General features: G+C 40.2%; 1 protein-coding gene across 7 annotated transcripts in view; it reads left to right on the forward strand.

Annotated features, from left to right (window-relative positions):
* Fbxo3 (F-box protein 3) overlaps positions 1 to 13,917 on the forward strand; it is a 35,439-nt gene extending 21,522 nt beyond the window's left edge. For 2 of the 7 annotated variants that reach the window (NM_212433.1, NM_001355504.1), the window contains 5 exons: positions 951 to 1,035; positions 1,814 to 1,936; positions 4,045 to 4,160; positions 5,516 to 5,706; positions 10,562 to 13,917. In NM_212433.1, coding sequence (NP_997598.1) covers positions 951 to 1,035; positions 1,814 to 1,936; positions 4,045 to 4,160; positions 5,516 to 5,706; positions 10,562 to 10,765 — 719 coding nt within the window. In that variant the 3' untranslated portion in view covers positions 10,766 to 13,917. Of the gene's footprint in view, positions 1 to 950; positions 1,036 to 1,813; positions 1,937 to 4,044; positions 4,161 to 5,515; positions 5,808 to 6,680; positions 8,181 to 10,561 lie in introns of those variants that run through there. The other 5 variants (NM_001355505.1, NM_001355506.1, NM_001355507.1 and 2 more) reach the window with 4 other exon arrangements.
* Positions 13,918 to 18,477: the final 4,560 nt, after the last annotated feature.

Raw genomic sequence — 18,477 nt, forward strand, 5'->3', positions numbered from 1 at the left:
TCAGGCAGACAGTGAGCACTGGATTGATGTGATAATCATTGTTTTCTGCTTTGAGTTGGTCAGTGAGGGGAGGACCATGGTGCAGCTGAATCTGTAAAAATGGGCATCTGGACCACTTTGGTATTAACCTGATGCTGAGAATTTTATAATGTCATGTCTCTGGAAGATGTCTAGACTAAGCCTGGCTTGTGCCAATATTTTGAGTGTATGTCAGGATGTATCTAAGATGAATCCTGATCATTGAGAGTAGGAGTCTGATAGCCTTCCTTAATGCTTTTCTCCTAGATGTAACTATTTCCTTTGTTCTGTATAAAATTAATAGACAAATATTTTCATCACTGTACCAAAATCAATTAATTTGAGTATAAAACAAACAATAACCAACATAGGTGGAAATAGCTGTAGAATTCCCTAACAAAAGATAGGCAGGGGCTGAGGATGGTGGTGGTAGGGGAACACAAAGGAAATAATGTAGATAGAATTGAGAACAGAAGGACTGGAGAGACAGCTCAGAACTTAATGGGCAAACATGAGGATCTGAGATCAAGTCCCAGTACCTATGTGAAAGCTTGGTGTGGCTTTTGCCTACCATGGGCTTGTGCCTATGCCTGTCATCTTGGCATTTTATAGGGCAGAGACAGGCTTGCTGGATGCCAGCTTAGCTCCACATACAAAGGAAAGTCCTGTCTCAAGGAAATAGGTGGAGAGTGATGGGGCAGGGATGGGATGTCTTTCAGCCTCTGCATGTGTGTGCAAACACATGCACATAATTGAGTATATATCACAGTCATAATAAATAAGAATTGGGAAAAGAAATTTGTCTAATAGAATAGTGGCAAAATTATAACTATTTCTAGTTTTGGTATCATCCCTTAAACATAGCGAATTATAGTTGTTTGCTTCCTCTGTTGATTTTTCCCTGTACTTATTCTCCCCCTTATGGCTTATAGGTGCTACTTTTACCGACTGGTTTACATCCTATGTCAACAATGTTGTATCAGGTGGTTTCCCCATCATCAGAGACCAGATTTTCAGGTATTTCAGTTGGGGCTTTTGTGATTGAAACAACTGTAAGTCAGAAAAGGCTACCTATTGCAAATATCTATCATGAGATGAGATTTGGAAGGTTAAGAAATGAACTTCACTGTCCTGTATCTCTGTTTCATTTTCATATCAAAGCCAGAACATCCATACATTTAATCAACCAATATTTTTCTTGTCTTGAAAAATCAAGAGGAAAAGCTAAATGTGATTTAGTAGCTTGACAGTAGCTACATAGTTTCTCTTTGCAGGACCATAAAGTTTGCCAGTTAATAGGTTTATTGTGAATAGCAAGTAAACTAGCTCCTGGCAAACATTTATTTTCTGTAACTGGGTGTTTTATTAGAAGTGAATATAGATGATACTAGATCATAGCAGCCTTCATGGCAGAAACAGTAGGTTAAGTATAGGTCATAAGAGGCTCAGTATGTTTACATTCTTCATATTTTCATAGTCCATAGTCACCAAACAGTATAGTTAGTTTTCAAAAGTCTCCCCAATTTTTATAGCACTGAAAAACCCAGAGAAGCCTTAGTTGGTTTCAAAATTGGTTGCTGATCCATGGTTTGAATCATTGACCATGATGGCTGTCTATACTGAACCAGGGGCACCAAGGTTTTCCACTATTATAAAGCTAAAGTTCAATTGGGTTATATCAAATATGACTTAAAGTTTTAAAGTATAGGTAAGAAGAAAAATGTACTTTATTCTCTAAACCTTGTAAGAATTGAAGCTAGTTGATTTAAACATGTTTAATTTTCTTCTTTGCTAGATATATTCATGATCCAGAATGTGTGGCAACAACTGGAGATATTACAGTTTCAGTGTCCACATCGTTTCTGCCAGAACTCAGCTCTGTGCATCCGCCACACTATTTCTTCACATACCGAATCAGGTGAGAGTTGTAAGTGGGACTGTGTGCTAGTCAGTGTGTTTCCATGACAAAACCCCCCGAGGAATCAACTTTGGTGAACCAGGACTTTCAGAGCCTACAGCCCATGGCCACTTGACTCACTCATTTCTGGGCCCAAGTGTGATAAGGCAGAATGTCCTAGAAGTGTAGACTAATGCCACATAGCAAAGCTGTTCACTTTATGGTGGCCTGGTAGAGAAAGAACCAAACAAGTCTTCAACCATCTTATATCCGAATCGTAAGACTCTTGGTGTTTCAAGTGCCACCATCCTATGGCTGGTTGTTGTTGCTCCATTTGGACATGATCTGTGAAATGAATTTTATGGGTTTGGTTTTTATTTTGTTTTATGGTCCTATGAATCAAACTTCGAGCCTTGTCCATGTTTGGCAAGTACTCTTACCACTGAGCTACAGCCCAGCCATGAAGTGCATTTAAGGGTTATTTTTATTTATTTTTTAATTAAAAAAAAAGTCAGGTGGTAGTGACCTACTCATTTAATCCCAATATTGGGGAGGCAGAGGCAAGCAAATCTCTGAGTTTGAGGCTGGCCTGGTCTGGGCTACAGAGCGAGTTCTAGGACAGCTGAACTACACAGAGAAATCTTATCTGGAAAAACATAACCAACAAAAATTATATTTCTTTTTTAGTGTGTATGATCGCATATGTGTGGGTACATGTGTATGCAGAGGCCTGAAGTTGACATCTGTCTTCCTCTGTCACCACCCATCTTAGTTTTTGAAGCAGGTCTTGCAGTTAATCTAGAGTTTGCCCATACATCTAGATCAGCTATCTATGAGTATGGGGTTTATAAGCAGGCAACCATGCCCACCCAATATTTAAGTAGGTTCTGAGGCTCCAAACATCAGTCCTTATGTTTATGCCACTGAACTACCTCCCTAGCTCTAAAGTACGCTTAAATGTTCTAAATTACAATTATAATTTATTGTGTGTGCATGTGTGGGTAGTGTCCTGTGGGAGTTGGTTCTCTCCTATCATGTGGATCCTGGGGGTGGTACTCAGGTTGTTAGGTTTGGCAAGAAATGCCTTTATCCACTGGGCCACCTTACCATCTGGCTAAGGCACACTTTGAAAAATAGTTCCTTGATGAAGTTTTCAGAAAAGTTAATAAATTTTCTATAATACAGTGTTCACAAGGACTTTGGCAGGTTATGATTTTTGGGTTTTTTTCTTTTTTTGCATGTGTCCTGAGTATAAATGATTGTTTCAGATACTGCAGGGACTAGACTACTAGGTTGGAATTGTCAAAGCTCAATTTTAGATTTGTAATGTAATCTAGAAGTTAGTCCATTGCCAAACAGAAAACCATGTATTTAAAATTTCATGTGGGCTATCTATGTTAAATTTTAAAATATAATATTTATGGAGTGCTCTTATGTGTCACACATAGTATTACATGTTTGATTAACTATAAAATGCTTCAATTTACTGTAGTTAGGAATGTTCTGTGCTTAGGCAGAAAGATAACCCATCGCTCCAAGCATAGTTTAGATATTTGTTTTTACTTAGATCCTGCTTAAAATTAAGACTTTATTAAAATAGAAATAACTTCCTGCCCTTACAAGGTACTTAGCATGAAAATAGAGACAGACTCCTAGAGGAAGAAAATGTTAGCCTCTAGAAACAAATTAAAGTATAATTCCAGTAGTTGGCGACATTTTGTTTTGAGCTTTTTAGAAGCTATAGAAAACCAGAATTGTGTTGTATAGGTTTATATGAATGAATGAATGAATGAATGAATGAATGAGTTCTTCAGCAGTTTTTCATGACACTCAATCTAGAAAGTGTCTGCCAAATGGATATTTATTTGATCAAAGATAGTTGCTTCCGCTGTTTTTGCATTTATTTATGTAGTCCTTCTATTGTTGGTTCTTCAATTCAGTGAAAGCATTTTCCTGGGGGCATGGAATTAGCCTAATTAAAGCAGTGTCTTTGAGAACTTAGGGCTAATGTGGACTTTGGGTTAGATTTATTAATTTTCCTTCGAAGTTTTTCATAGTATTAATTCAAGCGCTGTAGTACTTAAACAAAAAAGGAAGACAGTACATCTATACCCTGCCCTTTTCTCCAGGATTGAAATGTCAAGGGATGCTCTTCCTGAGAAGGCCTGTCAGTTGGACAGTCGCTACTGGAGGATAACAAACGCTAAAGGGGATGTGGAAGAAGTCCAGGGACCTGGAGTAGTCGGTATGTCCCCAAGATTTACATTCTTGGTCAGTTGTTTCAAAAAAAGGTTAGACTGTTTATAAGTTTATGTATAAATGTAATTAGTGGAGGTGTTAGCCTATCACTTTAGTCCTGAGATGTCAGCTTTTCTAAAGCCATAGTAAACTCAGTTATTTAGGGATTTCCCTTTCTGTGCATCATCTAGGGTTCCCTGATTGTTATTCTTGTGTTCATAATTTTTATGTTCTGTGAGTTAGGAGGCACAGGACAGTAAGAAAATAATTTTTATATTGATAATCTTTATCAATTTTAGAAGTGATATTGAAATTAGTAGCACATATTTATTATTGATGCTGCTCTTCCTGAAGACACAAGTTAAGTTCCTAGCACCCATATTAGGTGGCTCATAACCATGTATAACTCCAGCCCCAGTGGATCCAACATCTGTCTCTGTGAGCACCTGTACTCATGTACACAGATGCACATACACATACATAAACACATAAATATACATTTCTATTATTTTTATTTATGTATTTATTTTTGGACTCAGGGTTTTATTGTAGCTTTGCTTGCCTGGAAGTCTTTATGTAGACAAGGCTGGACATGAACTCACAGAGATCTGCCTGCATCTCCTGAGTGCTGGGATTAAAGGTGTGCTTCACCACTTCTGGCTGCAATATAAAATAAATCTCAAAAAGGAGAGAGAATCTAGTGCTAAGGAATTGTATTTAAAATGTTGTATGTTTTGTCATTTGACTGCGGATATGAGGACCCTCCTCTGTAACTGGTGCTTATCCAGACTGAACATTAGGGGTGCACTCACAGCCTTATGTCTTAGTCTCTTGCTGCTATAGGAATAATATTGCCTTTACCTTTGTTTGAGCTTCTGTCTCAACTGTGACACTTTTCTATTAGTTGTGTTTTAAAGATTCAAACAACTTTGCGGGAAAAAAGTGTCCCTCTTAAATTTTGTTTACTAGATATTCCCCACCTGCTACCTTGTAGAGAATTTGGGGAATAAAAAAATGCCAGGGACTGATGAGGTCTCAGCAGACAAAGGCAAGTGCCACCAAACCTTAGTTTATCCTTGGGACCTACATGATGGAAGGGAGACAATTCCCCACACATTGTCCTCTGCCCTTCATGTGCAGAAAGTCTCAGCCCCCAAAAATCTGACTTAAAACTGCCAAAGAGGGACGGCCCCTCATGATGCCCATGTCAGCACTTTGTTGTAATCCTCTTAGAGTTTTGGGGTTTTTTTTCTAATTGCGCAGTTCACTTTCTAACTACTTACAGAGCATCCAGAGAATGTAGTCACTAAAAGGAAGAAGTGAATTTTATATTTTGGTTTATTGTTACTGTTCTCTCTGCAGGTGAATTTCCAATTATTAGCCCAGGTCGGATATATGAATACACAAGCTGTACCACATTTTCTACAACATCAGGCTACATGGAAGGGTATTACACCTTCCATTTTCTGTACTTTAAGGACAAGGTCTTTAATGTTGCCATCCCCCGATTCCACATGGCATGTCCAACATTCAGGGTGTCTATAGCTCGATTGGTAAGTTAATTTTTTTTCCTAGTGCTGGATATATGACTTTGTTCTAAGACCAACCATCTTTGTTTAGGTAGATAAGTAGTTTATAATGATGTCCCTCCTCCAAAAAAAAAAAAAAAAAAAAGTAGACATTTTGAGGAAGTATCTTAGGGTTGTAGTAATATATAAAGGGAGATGAACAATACGCTTATTTTGGTCCCTCCTACTATTATCCATTTTGCAGATTAAACTTTTTTTCCACTGTTCCCAACAATAGCTGTGTGGCCTGAATGTATTAGAAGATGTGAAGGACCAATCAGACCACTTAAAATTGACTTTTGTCATTAAGTGTTGAAAAAACAATTTCCTACAGTATTTTTACTAAAACTTCCATTTAGTAAAATAAGCTAGTATCTTATAGAGATTTTCATAGAGGATTTATTGGGTAGGAATATACTTTTAGCAGTCTTCTTGGATTGTTTTTCACATCAACCAGACGTATTTTACAAATCTCAATCTTAAGGTTACCTTGTGATAGGTACAACAGTAGCCCTAATTTGTGGGCTGTAAAATGGTTGGAGTGTGTGAAGTGAGCGCTCTGTTAGATTTGAGAATAATATATTCAGAATGTACCTGAGTTGTAGACATTGAATGCTTAGAAGACGCCCTCCCAGCTCCTGGAGTGGGTAGGTTTGAGGTAATTCTAGAAAAGTGGACAAGCCAGTAACCTTCCTGGAAGAGGACCCATTCTCATCTCTCATTTGAAAGATAAGAATGATGCTGAGCTGTTGTGCACTGTATGCAGTGTGGTGAAAAGGACCTATACTAGTCCACATTTGTGAGTAATGTTGTTCTCAGCATGGAGAACTTGCTACTCTCTGGAATAGACTTCCATTTTCTTTCTTGGGTAAAGGGGATGAGAGGAGGGCTTGAGATAGTGTATCGTTACGTAGAATTATTCTACGTTTGGCCTCAAACTCACTGTTTTCTTGCCTCAGCCTCCCAAGTGCTAGATGTGTGCACCATGCCTACACCAGACCAGACTTCCATTCTTGGCCAACACCAGACCAGACTTCCATTCTTGGTTAGCCCAGAACCTATATGAGCGTGGTACCATCCTATCCTTAAATGGTTGATACTCATCAGTGAAGCTGTCTGGAACTGGAGTTTGCTTTATGGGGAAAATTTAAAATATGGACTTAATTTCTTTAATACATATATTTTCTATTCCATCTTGTTTCAGTTTTGGTAATTTGTGCCTTTCATGAAATTTGTTCATTTCATCTAATGTTGAATTTATTAGCATAAAGTTATTTACAATATTCTGTTGATATCCCTTTAATGGCTATAAGAGCTGTAGTCAGATAACCTTCTTTTATCCTTAATATTGGTGATTTATATCTTTTTTTTAGCCACATTTCTATTGATCACTCAAAAGGAACAACATTTTGTTTTGATGGATTTTCTGTAGTTTGATTTTTTTTTCTATTTCAGCTCTTGGTGCAGTTGTCTTTATTTCTCTTCTTTACCTTGGGTTAAATTCACTTTTCTTGTAGCTTTTAAAGGTAGAAGTGTAGATTATTGATTGTAGACCTTTCCTGTTTCTAAGCACTGTTCTAGCTGTATTGTACAAATTTTGATATATTTTGGTTAATATTTAGTTCAAAATACTCAAGATTTCCCTTGTAACTGACTTACGACTGCATAGAAATATGTTAATTTTCAAGTGTTTGGAAGATTTTAGTTATCTTTTGCTTACTGAGTTTTAATATTATTGTGGTTAGAGAACTTACTTTGTATTGCTAATATTTTTTAATGTTTTATGACCCCAAATTATGTGAAGAATTTCTATATCTTGATAAATGATCTTTGTGTCTTTGAAAAGAATGTATATTCTACCATGTGAGAATTTATTCTATGACAGGCCAAGCTGACTGATTGTTTGACAATGTTTGCCAAGTCATCTGTATATTTATTGTTCTTTTTTTTAAACTTTTGTTACTTCAGCCATTGAAGAGATTATTGTTGAAATCTTTAGTTAATGGCTTTGTCCATTGATTACTTTATTCTTGTTATATATCTGCCTCATGCATTTTGAAGTGATATAATTGTGTGCCAGTGCTTAGGATTGTTGTCTGTTTATGGAAGTAGTTCTTTGATTCTTATTCAGCTTTACTTACATTCCTTGTCCTAAGTTAAGAGCATTGAGGTAATGCATGGGCAGGCAGGCAGCCGAGCAGGGTCAGCTTGATGCTTTTGTTGCTTGTCTTTACTGTTTGTTTCAGTGGATGTAAAGTACGGGCTTTACTAAAAGGCAGTGGTTCTCAAGCCTTTGGGTTTCCTCACCTCCTTAGATGTATAAAAACCATTGATGCCTAAGAACCTGTTTACATGGTCATGTCAGTATGTACCATATCAGAAATTCAAATAGGACATTTATAAAAGTATCAGTTCCTTTTAAAACTACAATAAATAAACCCTTTACATGTTCAACCCTCTCAACTGTATTTATTTATTTATTTAAAGCTTTAGTTTCTGCTCAGCTACAAGAAAAAGTAGTTGACCTGTTTTACAGAAAGTGTTCTTCTAAAAAATGGAGAGTCATTAGAAAAAATGAGAATTGTGACTTATGTTACTGAACGTAAAAAAGACAGTAGGGTTGTATTTATTGACCTTCTATTATCCTCCTTGATATGGAGATAATAGAATTGTGTTTTACATTTTTTTTTGTCCTCCACCAGTCTGAGTAATTGCTAGGCTTCATAATTTCTTTTCCTTTATACTTGCTATATTCTCTGTAAATATTCTCTGCTTAGTTTACTGATGTCCCTGTGTAGGGCATTTGTGGTGCTTGTTGACTGAGGGCACTATGAACATTCTGGATGCTTCTTTATGTCCATTCTCCTCTGCTCCTCTCTTACCTGCTGTTTGGATAGTACACTATCATCTGACTATTCTCTCTCTAACCACAGTTGATTCCTTTAATAGTTCTTGTTTTCTTCATTAATATAATAATCATACTACCTGATAATCATGTTTTAGGATTTCCAAAGCCCTCCCTATCCCTCCTGCAAAACTTTGAAGTCTTCATTCCTTGGATTTAAAAAATAATCTAAAGTTAAAAATAATGAAATAACATAAAAGTCACATTTGTGTATGTTTTCTGATTGTTATTGTTAATATAATAAATCCTACACGACACAGTTCTTTTCTCCTACATTCTCATTTGCTCTCAACAAGTGTCTGAGTACTGTAGCAAACAATATAATCAAAACCCCTGCCTTGGATTTTATATTCTAATTGGAAGAAACAAACGAATATAAACTCTTGGGTCAAGTAACAAATGTGGTAGAGAAAAAGCAGGGCTAGTACCCTGTTGGGCTTTGTTCTAAAGATGTGTCAGGAAATGTCTTGGTAATATCTATGTAGAAATATAGAAGGGATGAAGTGAGCCAAGTAGATTTATGGAATAATATTTGGCCAAAGAAATACTTGGTATGAGGATTCTTAGGCAACTGTGGGCTTAGTGTGTTTGATCCAAGGAGGCGTGAGTGTGGAGAACAAGGGGAGAGCAGTTATAAATGAGGTCAGAAGCCACTCTCAGTACATGAGAGCCTGTCTTAAAAAGGAGGGACCAGAGTAGTGCTAATATTAATGCAGTAAAAGCCATGGTGAGGGATTTTGCTGACATCATGCACTAAATTTCTTAGTACTCAGATGGTCAGCTGAACCCTGGCTGTTCAGACACTTCATTGTGTTCAGATGTGTGTAAGAGAAGATTGGCAGCCAAGTTAATGCCACGACTTGATTGGGGATGCCTGCTTAAACAGAATGGCATTCCAGGAGACACTGCATGCTCCGACACTGCATGATCCGACACTGCATGCTCTGACACTGCATGCCATGACACTGCATGCCATGACACTGTGTGCTCCTCATCTCTTCTGTCCTAGGGTCTCCCTTTTCTTACAGTGTTGAATGGTCTTAGGAACGCACCTCTCTAGGGAATCAGCAAAGTGACACTTGGCTGAAGCCGAGTTTGAAAGGGCAGTATGCCTTTAGCTTAGTTCTCCTTCTCCCGGAACATGTGCCTTTGCTATCCTGAGACCTAGTGTGAGAAGTCCAGTTCCCATGAAGCAGCCATAGAAGGCATGCAGAGATCCAGTGTCAAGGTGGAAGGAAGTGCCCACTCCAGGCTCCAGATATTTGGATCATCCCAGTCCAGGTACCAGACACATGAGTGAATAAGCCCTTGAGGTGAAGCTTGGGTCCAGTCACCAATCAGCTGTAGCATCGTGAGAGATTTGAAGCCTGAAGTATTCCATTAAGTGCTTCCCAGATCTCCAACCACAGGAACCAAGAGAAGATTGCTGACTATTGTTATTATAAGCAACTGAAAAAAATAAAATATTTCTTTTTCAAAAGTAGAGGCTACTGATGTTTAAATTAAGATGATGTGTCTTTGGAATTCAATAAAAACCTTTTAGGAACTGTGCATAAAAAATTAACCATTAGAGATCATATCTGATTAATATTTTCACGTGTGTCCATAAGCAGATAGACTTATAAAGAATTAATAAACCATATTACTATAAGTTCATTAAAACTTTATTGTGGGTTTACTAGTGGGTAGTATGCCTACCTTTGTATATGAATTATCAACTACTATGTGAAGAACAACCATTGCCTTGGTGAAATGTGTTTACCATTAAAACCATGGTGAGCATTACTTAACATGATGCGTCTTGCATCATGAGATTGTGTTGTTTAGGTCTGTGAAAACTTGTGCCTAGCATGTCTAGTTACTTGTGGTCTAGGCCATAGAATTATTATAAGAACTGATGGACATTTTTCTCATCAGAAGATTTTCTCTTTTAAGGAAATGGGTCCTGATGAATATGAAGAGATGGAGGAGGAAGCTGAGGAGGAGGAGGAGGAAGAAAATGATGACTCTGCAGACATGGATGAATCCGATGAGTCAGATGCGGATGAGAATGAGTCAGATGAGGGTGAAGGGGAGGCGAGACGGAGGAGGGTCTTTGATGTTCCCATTCGCAGACGCCGCTGCTCTCGTCTGTTTTAGCTGCTGCTGAAGGAAGCTCTGGGATGACACTGTTCTGTTAAACAGTTTTGTCAATAATGTAAATAATTGTGCTCAGCATATAGCCGGAAGCTCGCATGAAATGTTGTTCCAGACCTAGGCGCTACATGACACTACATTAGGCGTTGGATCGCTTTGCTTGACTTTGTGCTTGTAGGTAGAGGAACAAATGGGAATTGTTTGTTTTCTCTTCCAGGGGTCAATGGGAGAGCAGCTCTCTAGCTAAAGAACAGGAGTTCCTTTGTTTAAAAATATTTTCTACTTAAAAACAAAACAGAGGTGAAGGGGAAATTGTTTTGGATGAGGATTTTATATGTAACAAAAACACCCACCCAAGGGCAGAAAGAGACTGCAGGAAGGACTGACTGTGCAAAGACCCCTCTCAGTTGTTTAGACACTAACAAAATTTATACTTAGCTTAATCCACTTCATGGTTGTTAACATTTTATACTCATTGGGCAACTAAATGGCTAAGTTCAATAGGGATAGTTTGCCCTTACTTAGACAATCTCTCCTTGCATTAGTCTTTGTCACACCGACCTGAGTTGCAAATTTTTATCATTACTTTTAATTTAAAGTCTTCAACATAACTTTGGGCTTTAAAAGTTAAAGTTCTTACGCTATGACCGTTCTCACATTATTTATAGATTCATCATTTTAAATGTAGTTTGTGAAAGTACGTAGGGTGTTGCTAAAGATTCTTCATGATGTCTCATGTAGTCTAAATTTGTAAATATGCTTTCTGTTTTGTTTCTTTATACATTTGTCTAACTTTGTGGTAAGTGATCTGAATTTTATGTTAGGGTTAGGATATTTTTGTGAAACATGGATATTTTTTTTTTGGTAATTATATAATTGAGAGTTTGGAATGAAATCCTTCAAGTGTCAAAAACTCCTATTTTGAAAACATTTTTGTGTAAGTGCCTATTTCCCATAGATAGTATTGAGCTTTTGTTCTTAAGCTGGAAGATGGCCATGGTGCTTGCTGGCTTACAGCCTGAGTATAGCTGGTCCATTCAGAGCTGACTGCTGGCTTTGCTTACACCTGGAGAAAATGAGAGCGCCATATTCAGGTCTAAGTGCCTGCTCTCGGGTACCGTGAGCAAACTTGCCCTTTTATGAAGACAGATCAGAATATTCCAAGTCATTTTCCTACTTATTTTTCATAAAAGAGTACAATCGCATGGTGTTTCAACAGAAGCCCGCGGCAGCCTCATCTTCTGTATACCACATCTGTTGAATGTATCATTTTTCTCTTGTGCTTGATTAAATCTCATGTGTTTTTGTTTGTTATGGCCCAAAGCATACACAGTCTACTGCTAAAGTTGACAGTAAGTTGTCATCAAGTGATTGTCCTAGAAATGAAATTAAAATGAAGGACTTTGAAGCGGAAGCATCACCATGGCTACTGCTTATTAAGTCAGCCGCTTCACCATAGCTGCACCCGCAGAGGACAAGAACAGGTAGGACGTAAGTTACTGGAGCATCTGCTTCATTGAAGGCAGTACGACTATTTCAAGAGAGGTCAATATCAGATCTGGAGACCCTTGTTTGTAATCACCTGACGTGACAAAAATGTGTCCTCAACAGCATGATGACCACTGCCAAAGCAGGGTTTGCCTACAGCGTTGAAAGAGAAGACTAGACCTGTCAGAGTTCCTGAGAACTCTGGGTGGTCTAAAATGATTGAAGATCATTAGAGAATTTGAAAGGAAGTGATAAACCTGCAAACTTGTGGGTAAAGGCCGCTAACTTTTAAAAGCTAGAAAAGTGGGTGTGGAGAGCGGTTACTCGCCAGAGCAAGCCCTCCTCTATTCCATCTAGGTTTGTATAAAATACATTTTGTGGTCTTTGCACAGTGATAAAATTACCTGGCAACACAGTCACCTAATGACTCATTTCTTAAACTATATTCCCACTGTTAAGTGAGAACATGGCTGTTATCAGACTTGAAATACTATTCAGGCTACCCTTGTTAAAAAATAGTCAACCCTTTTAATTTAGGCTGCCATAATAAAATACCCTTGATTATAATATAAATAGAAAATATAGCCAGGCCATGGTGGCACATACCTGTAATCCCAACTTGAGAGGCAGATTGAGGCAGAAGGATTATAGTGAGTTTGAAATTAGCCCAGGCTACAAAGTAAAATCTTGTCTTTAAAAAAAAAAATGTAGCTATACAAACAAGTCGTTAATAACAACCTAATGTCCTACATTTTCATAAAGATGCTTTGTTGATTAGTCAGTATAAGGAAGGAGACAGGATGTAGACAACAAACATTCAGACCCTAGTATCAACCCCCTTTAAAAGGACTTTCCCAGTAAAGTAGCAATTAAGAAACCATGACAAAGCTGGCCCCACACTTCCTTGTCATTCCTTGTATCTTTTTTCTAGTACATTGATGGCCCAACTGTGCCTGAGCCCAGCCTAATGTTTGTTATAGTACTTCATGATTGCTTAGCCTCCCTTCAAAATTTGCCTTTTGGTATATTCAACAGACTTTTATTTTCTGGGACAGAGGACAATAACAGACCAAAGAAATCCATCCAAGCTCAGCCTGGTGGGCCAACAAATTATCAGGATTACTAACAGGAACATGGATGATTGACAGCTGCAACTGAGGAACAACATAGCAGCCTGGGGGAGGACTCACAAGCATTGGGGTTCCTGGGAAACTCAAGGCAGCTGCATGTTTGAAGAATCTCTTCTAGCAAGTTTGCACTGCTTATATAACCACTGGGAGAGGTGTTTGGTCATAAATCTCAGAATCTTGAATCCTCTGAGGAGTTTCATGAGCCTTCCTACTCCCATCAGGAGGCTGTTTCTATGAATAGGAATTAGCTGTACAATAAACCTCCACATCACACAAAGGTGTGGTTAGTTGACAAGCCTCTGTAAACTACATTGCAAAAATTCTTATTCATGAAAGTGTTTAGCATGTATGGGTGCTTTGCCCTCTGTGTATATCTGTGCACCACTTGGGTGCCCAGTGCCCATGGAGGCCACTAGCATTATTGGATGCCCTAGGTTCTGAGAGTTGAAACTGAATGGTCTGGATCTGGAACTGAAGTCAGTGCTATTAACTGCTGAGCCATCCCTCTAGCCCCTCAATAAACGGAGTTTAACCATTGGCATCAATGTTGCCCCACCAGACTCTAGCAGAGCAAAGTCCACTTCTTGCTCACAGGCCTCTTAACACATTCTTTCACATATTTGAACTTCTGGATGAGACATACCTAAATTAACAGCTTAAATGGTTTGGTTCTTAATGAAAATTCAGAGGTAACTAGCTCAGGACTGACTTGGCATGATGTCATCCATGTTCCAGATCCAGATGTGATCCAGATTTCTTTTTTCATTTTTAACGCAAGACCTTTTTTATATATTCAAAACAAAACAAAAAAACCCTCAAATAGCCCAGACTGGCCCTGAACCTCTGATCTTACCTTTGTCTCACATGGTTGTGTGGTACATGCCTGGCCAAGCTTTAGTCTTAAGGTCAATTTATAGTTGTAGATTGGCAACCCGTCCTATGTATTCAGGGAAGAATGATAAAAACTAAACAAAAAGCTGGGTGGTGGTGACGCACGCCTTTAATCCCAGCACTTGGGAGGCAGAGGCAGGCGGATTTCTGAGTTCGAGGACAGCCTGGTCTACAGAGTGAGTTCCAGGACAGCCAGGGCTACACAGAGAAACCCTGTCTCAAAAAAACAAAACAAAACTAAACAAAAGATAAGATGTTAAGGAGGTAAGTAATAAACTGGGTCTCTAACAATCATGTGGAGAAGGGGCCTAGAATGCAAATTGAGGGCAATATCAATAGGAGCAGACTGAACTGTGGGTGAAGTTGGAAGCCTAAATGTAAGTAGGCCTGGTTTGTTAGTTATGAGGGAGCTGATTCCCAGGTTTCTGGCTTTATGAAATCTCAAATGGTAGGAGAGCTGTCATTGGAGATGAGATTTGTATACTTCTGAGTTCAGGGACATGAGATGCCCAGAAGTAGGCTGGACGTGAGTATGAAGGTGTGGTTGGATGTGCAAGGGAGTATAGATTGTCTTAGGGATACGATTGCTGTGATGAAACACCATGACCAAAAACAAGCTGGGGAGGAAAGAGTTTATTTTCATTTGGCTTACACTATCATATCATTGGAAGAAGTTGGGACAGGAACTCAAAACAGGGCAGGAACCTGGAGGCAGGACCTGATACAGAGGCCATGGAGAGGTGCTGCCTACTGGCTTGCTCTCCCACTCCACCCAGCTTGTTCAGATTGCTATCTTATAGAGCTCAGGACTACCAGCCCAGGGATGATCCCACCCAAAATGGGCTTGGCCTTCCCCCATCAGTCACTGATTAAGACAATTCTCTACGAGTTTGCCTGTAGCCCAGTCTTATGGAAGGAAGCATTTTCTCAATTGGGATTCCTTCCTCTCAGATGACTCTAGCCTGTGTCAAGTTAACATAAAATTAGCTAGCACACCAGAGAACACTGAGTTGTTAGGGAATAAGGGAAAAGACTCTCAAAAAGTAGTCAAGAAATCAGTAGCAAAATACCTGGGGTTTTAGAATTTATGACCATTGAGTTCTAAAAAGAGAGACTAGATCATAGGAGATAACACAAGACAATGTATATAAAATGATGAAAGGCACAGTAAACCATCAGTCGTATTTATAACCAGGCCATAAATGCATGGGGTAAACCCACCAAACATTCTCTGGGAGCAGCATGGATCCTGCAATGGTAGGGGTTAAGGTGCAGTTGCAGAGGTGGCAGTAGGCTGAGGGTATGTTATTTCCAGTGCAGAGTCCCTGTCCAGTTATTGACTTTAGGGTCAGCTTACCTCTATCTAGTTGCTGCCATCCACATCTAGAGTCTGAAGAGTCTCCAGGGATAGCTGTTCCTTCAAAGCAATGGGGCTGAGCATTTAAGTATAACCAGCAATCCTGTGCTAAGTCCAGGTGAGAGGAGTTAAGAATCTGGAAAGGGGCGTCTAATAATTGCAGATCCTGACTCTGGTGATAACGTGGGCAGTGCAGGAGGTAGAACAGTTCTAGGAAGCAGTTGATAGATGAAGTGAGACCTTGCTGGGGCGAAAGGGTGGTGGGTTCTGATGAGGGAGTGATGGTGGGCAGAGGCAGCGGTTGGGGGAGGGGAGCTTGGTTTGGCCTTGTTAATACCTTGTTGGGGCCTAAGGGGGACCATGGGTCTCACAAAGCTATGATGGGGCAGTTGGACAGTGAATAGGAGTCCTGGATCATAATCAGAGGTGTAATGTCTTAGTCCCCATGGCTTACCAAGCTTTCCAATCAGCCTTCTTGCCAGATGCTGTGTTTTATGAGAAGGTTGTTGCTTGGGGATACCTGGATGGTAAGGCGGCTCAGAAAAAAAGTCTGCAAGTCTCTCTCCTAGGAGGCTGGGCGTCCTTTCTTAGACAGGACTGGACTCTTGAGTGTCTATGTATCCCCAAACCAGGTTACAGTGATGAGGTCATCTTTGGTGGGGGACTTCCAACTTATCCACCCAGTAAATTCCCATCCCCATGTCGCACAGAAAAAGGACTTTGGCTCTTATCCCGAGAGTGCCCAGAGCAGACATAAAAGGCCTGAGACTGTGTGTTCCTTTTTTGGAAGCTTGGGTGGCCTCCCTTGTAACTGTATCAGCTAGCCCATTCCCTTGAGCTATTTCTTTTTTTTTTTTTTTTTTTTTTTTTGGTTTTTCGAGACAGGGTTTCTCTGTATAGCCCTGGCTGTCCTGGAACTCAGAAATCCGCCTGCCTCTGCCTCCCAAGTGCTGAGATCAAAGGCGTGCACCACCAAGCCCGGCTGCCTTGGGCTATTTCTGATGTCCCTTTCTGATGCCTGAGATAATGAGTTATGGCCACTTTGAGAGAAGCCATAATGCTGCCAATAAAAGCAAGTATTTCTTCCTGATTTTTCCTTCAGCAGTCAATAATCCCCTCTCTTGGTATGGACCCAAGTACATGAACTGTAGGAAAGGCATATCTGCTGTCAGTGTAGATGTTAGCTATGGCCCCTTTCGTCAGTTTTAAAGCCTACGTTAGAGCCATTAGTTCAGCTTTCTGGGCTGAAGTTCCCAGTGGCAAAGCAGTTATCCAAATAACCACCAGCCTTCATACCTGATTCCATTCGGGATGAAACTGCTTCCATATGTGAAGTAGATATGTTCCGTGTCTGACCTGGGCGTGTCAGTCATGTCCAGCCTGATGTTCTGCATGTGCCTCAGAGCTATGGAGCAATCATAGTGCATGTCTGAGGATGGGTCAGGTAGCAGGGGGGCTGGGTTTAGGACAGATGATGGGTTATATCTGATGAAAGGGGGATTAAAAAGTAGAGCCTGAAAGTGCACCAGTGGTGTTGGATTCTTGCGGGTCCCCTCAGTAGAATGGGTAATGATAACAAGTTCTTGCCCTCTGGTTATTTTATCAGCAGTGGTTTTGGAGCCCAGGGCCACCTGGACCAAGCTCTCTATAAATCACCACATGACAATACCTGGTCAAGAAGAAGCCCCCTGTTTGGATGGGACATATTTTGTCAGCAGCCTGGATGCTCCCTGCTCTTCTTCCTCTAAAGTCAAGTCAGTGTGGGCCCCTGCCTTGCTCTTCTCCCCTTCTGCTCCTGAGGACGTTCTCTGTCCCCCTACTTATGTTCCTACTCCTGCCATCACTGCCCCTGCCCAGCCAACACAGGCAGAGGGAGAAGCAGCCCCTGACTCTTCTGACTTCACTTACAGTCTACCTTATACCTGGGCCCCCAGAAGGCCGACTCTACTATGGCCTTACGCCTCGGGGGTATGGGGCCCCCAGATGCTCAGGGGAGACAGTTCATGACATAGGTGCCATTCACCAGTAATGATCTTTACAAGTGGAAGTTACAGAACGACCCATTTTCAGAAAGACAATCTGTTCTCACAGGTCTTCTGGATTCCATCATGCTGACTCACGAACCCACCTGGTCAGCAACTGCTCCAGGTCCTCTTCTGGAAATTGGTTCTGGAGCAAATGGGCTGCCCACTCAAGTCCGGGCTGATACTGATGCAGCCTTTCCTTTGACTGGTCCTGTGATGGTTTGTAAATCCTTGGACCAGGGAGTGGCACCATCTAGAGGTGTGGCCTTGTTGGAATAGGTGTGACCTGGTTGGAATGGGTGTGTCACTGTGGGTATGGGCATAAGATCCTCACCCTAGTTGCCTGGAAGTCAGTCTTCCAGTAGCAGCCTTTGGATGAAGACATAGAACTCTCAGCTCTGCCTGCCACATGCCTTCCTGGATGCTGCCATGCTCCCACCTTGATGATAATGGACTGAACCTCTGAACCTCTAAGCCAGCCCCAAGTAAATGTTTGTTTGTTTGTTTGTTTTTTATAAGACTTGCCTTGGTCATGGTGTCTGTTCACAGCAGTAAACCCTAACTAAGACAGGTCACAATTGTGTTTTTAACACTCCTAAAGGTAAGGAGATGCTCTGGGTCTATCAGCAGATTCTGATGAGGTAAAGGGGGTTGGAGAGGCTGCCAGACAGCCCACAAACTTAACTAAGGTAAGCCAAGTGATTCAGGGAAAGAATGAGAGCCCCAGGGAATATCTATAAAGACTTTTTGAAGCCTGTGAGACCTATAATCCTTTTGTCCCAGAAGCCAGAGAGCACCATCAGCTATAAACATGGCTTTTGTTAG

Source organism: Mus musculus, chromosome 2 (assembly GCF_000001635.26).
Source record: "Mus musculus strain C57BL/6J chromosome 2, GRCm38.p6 C57BL/6J".
Taxonomy (NCBI): Eukaryota; Metazoa; Chordata; class Mammalia; order Rodentia; family Muridae; genus Mus; species Mus musculus.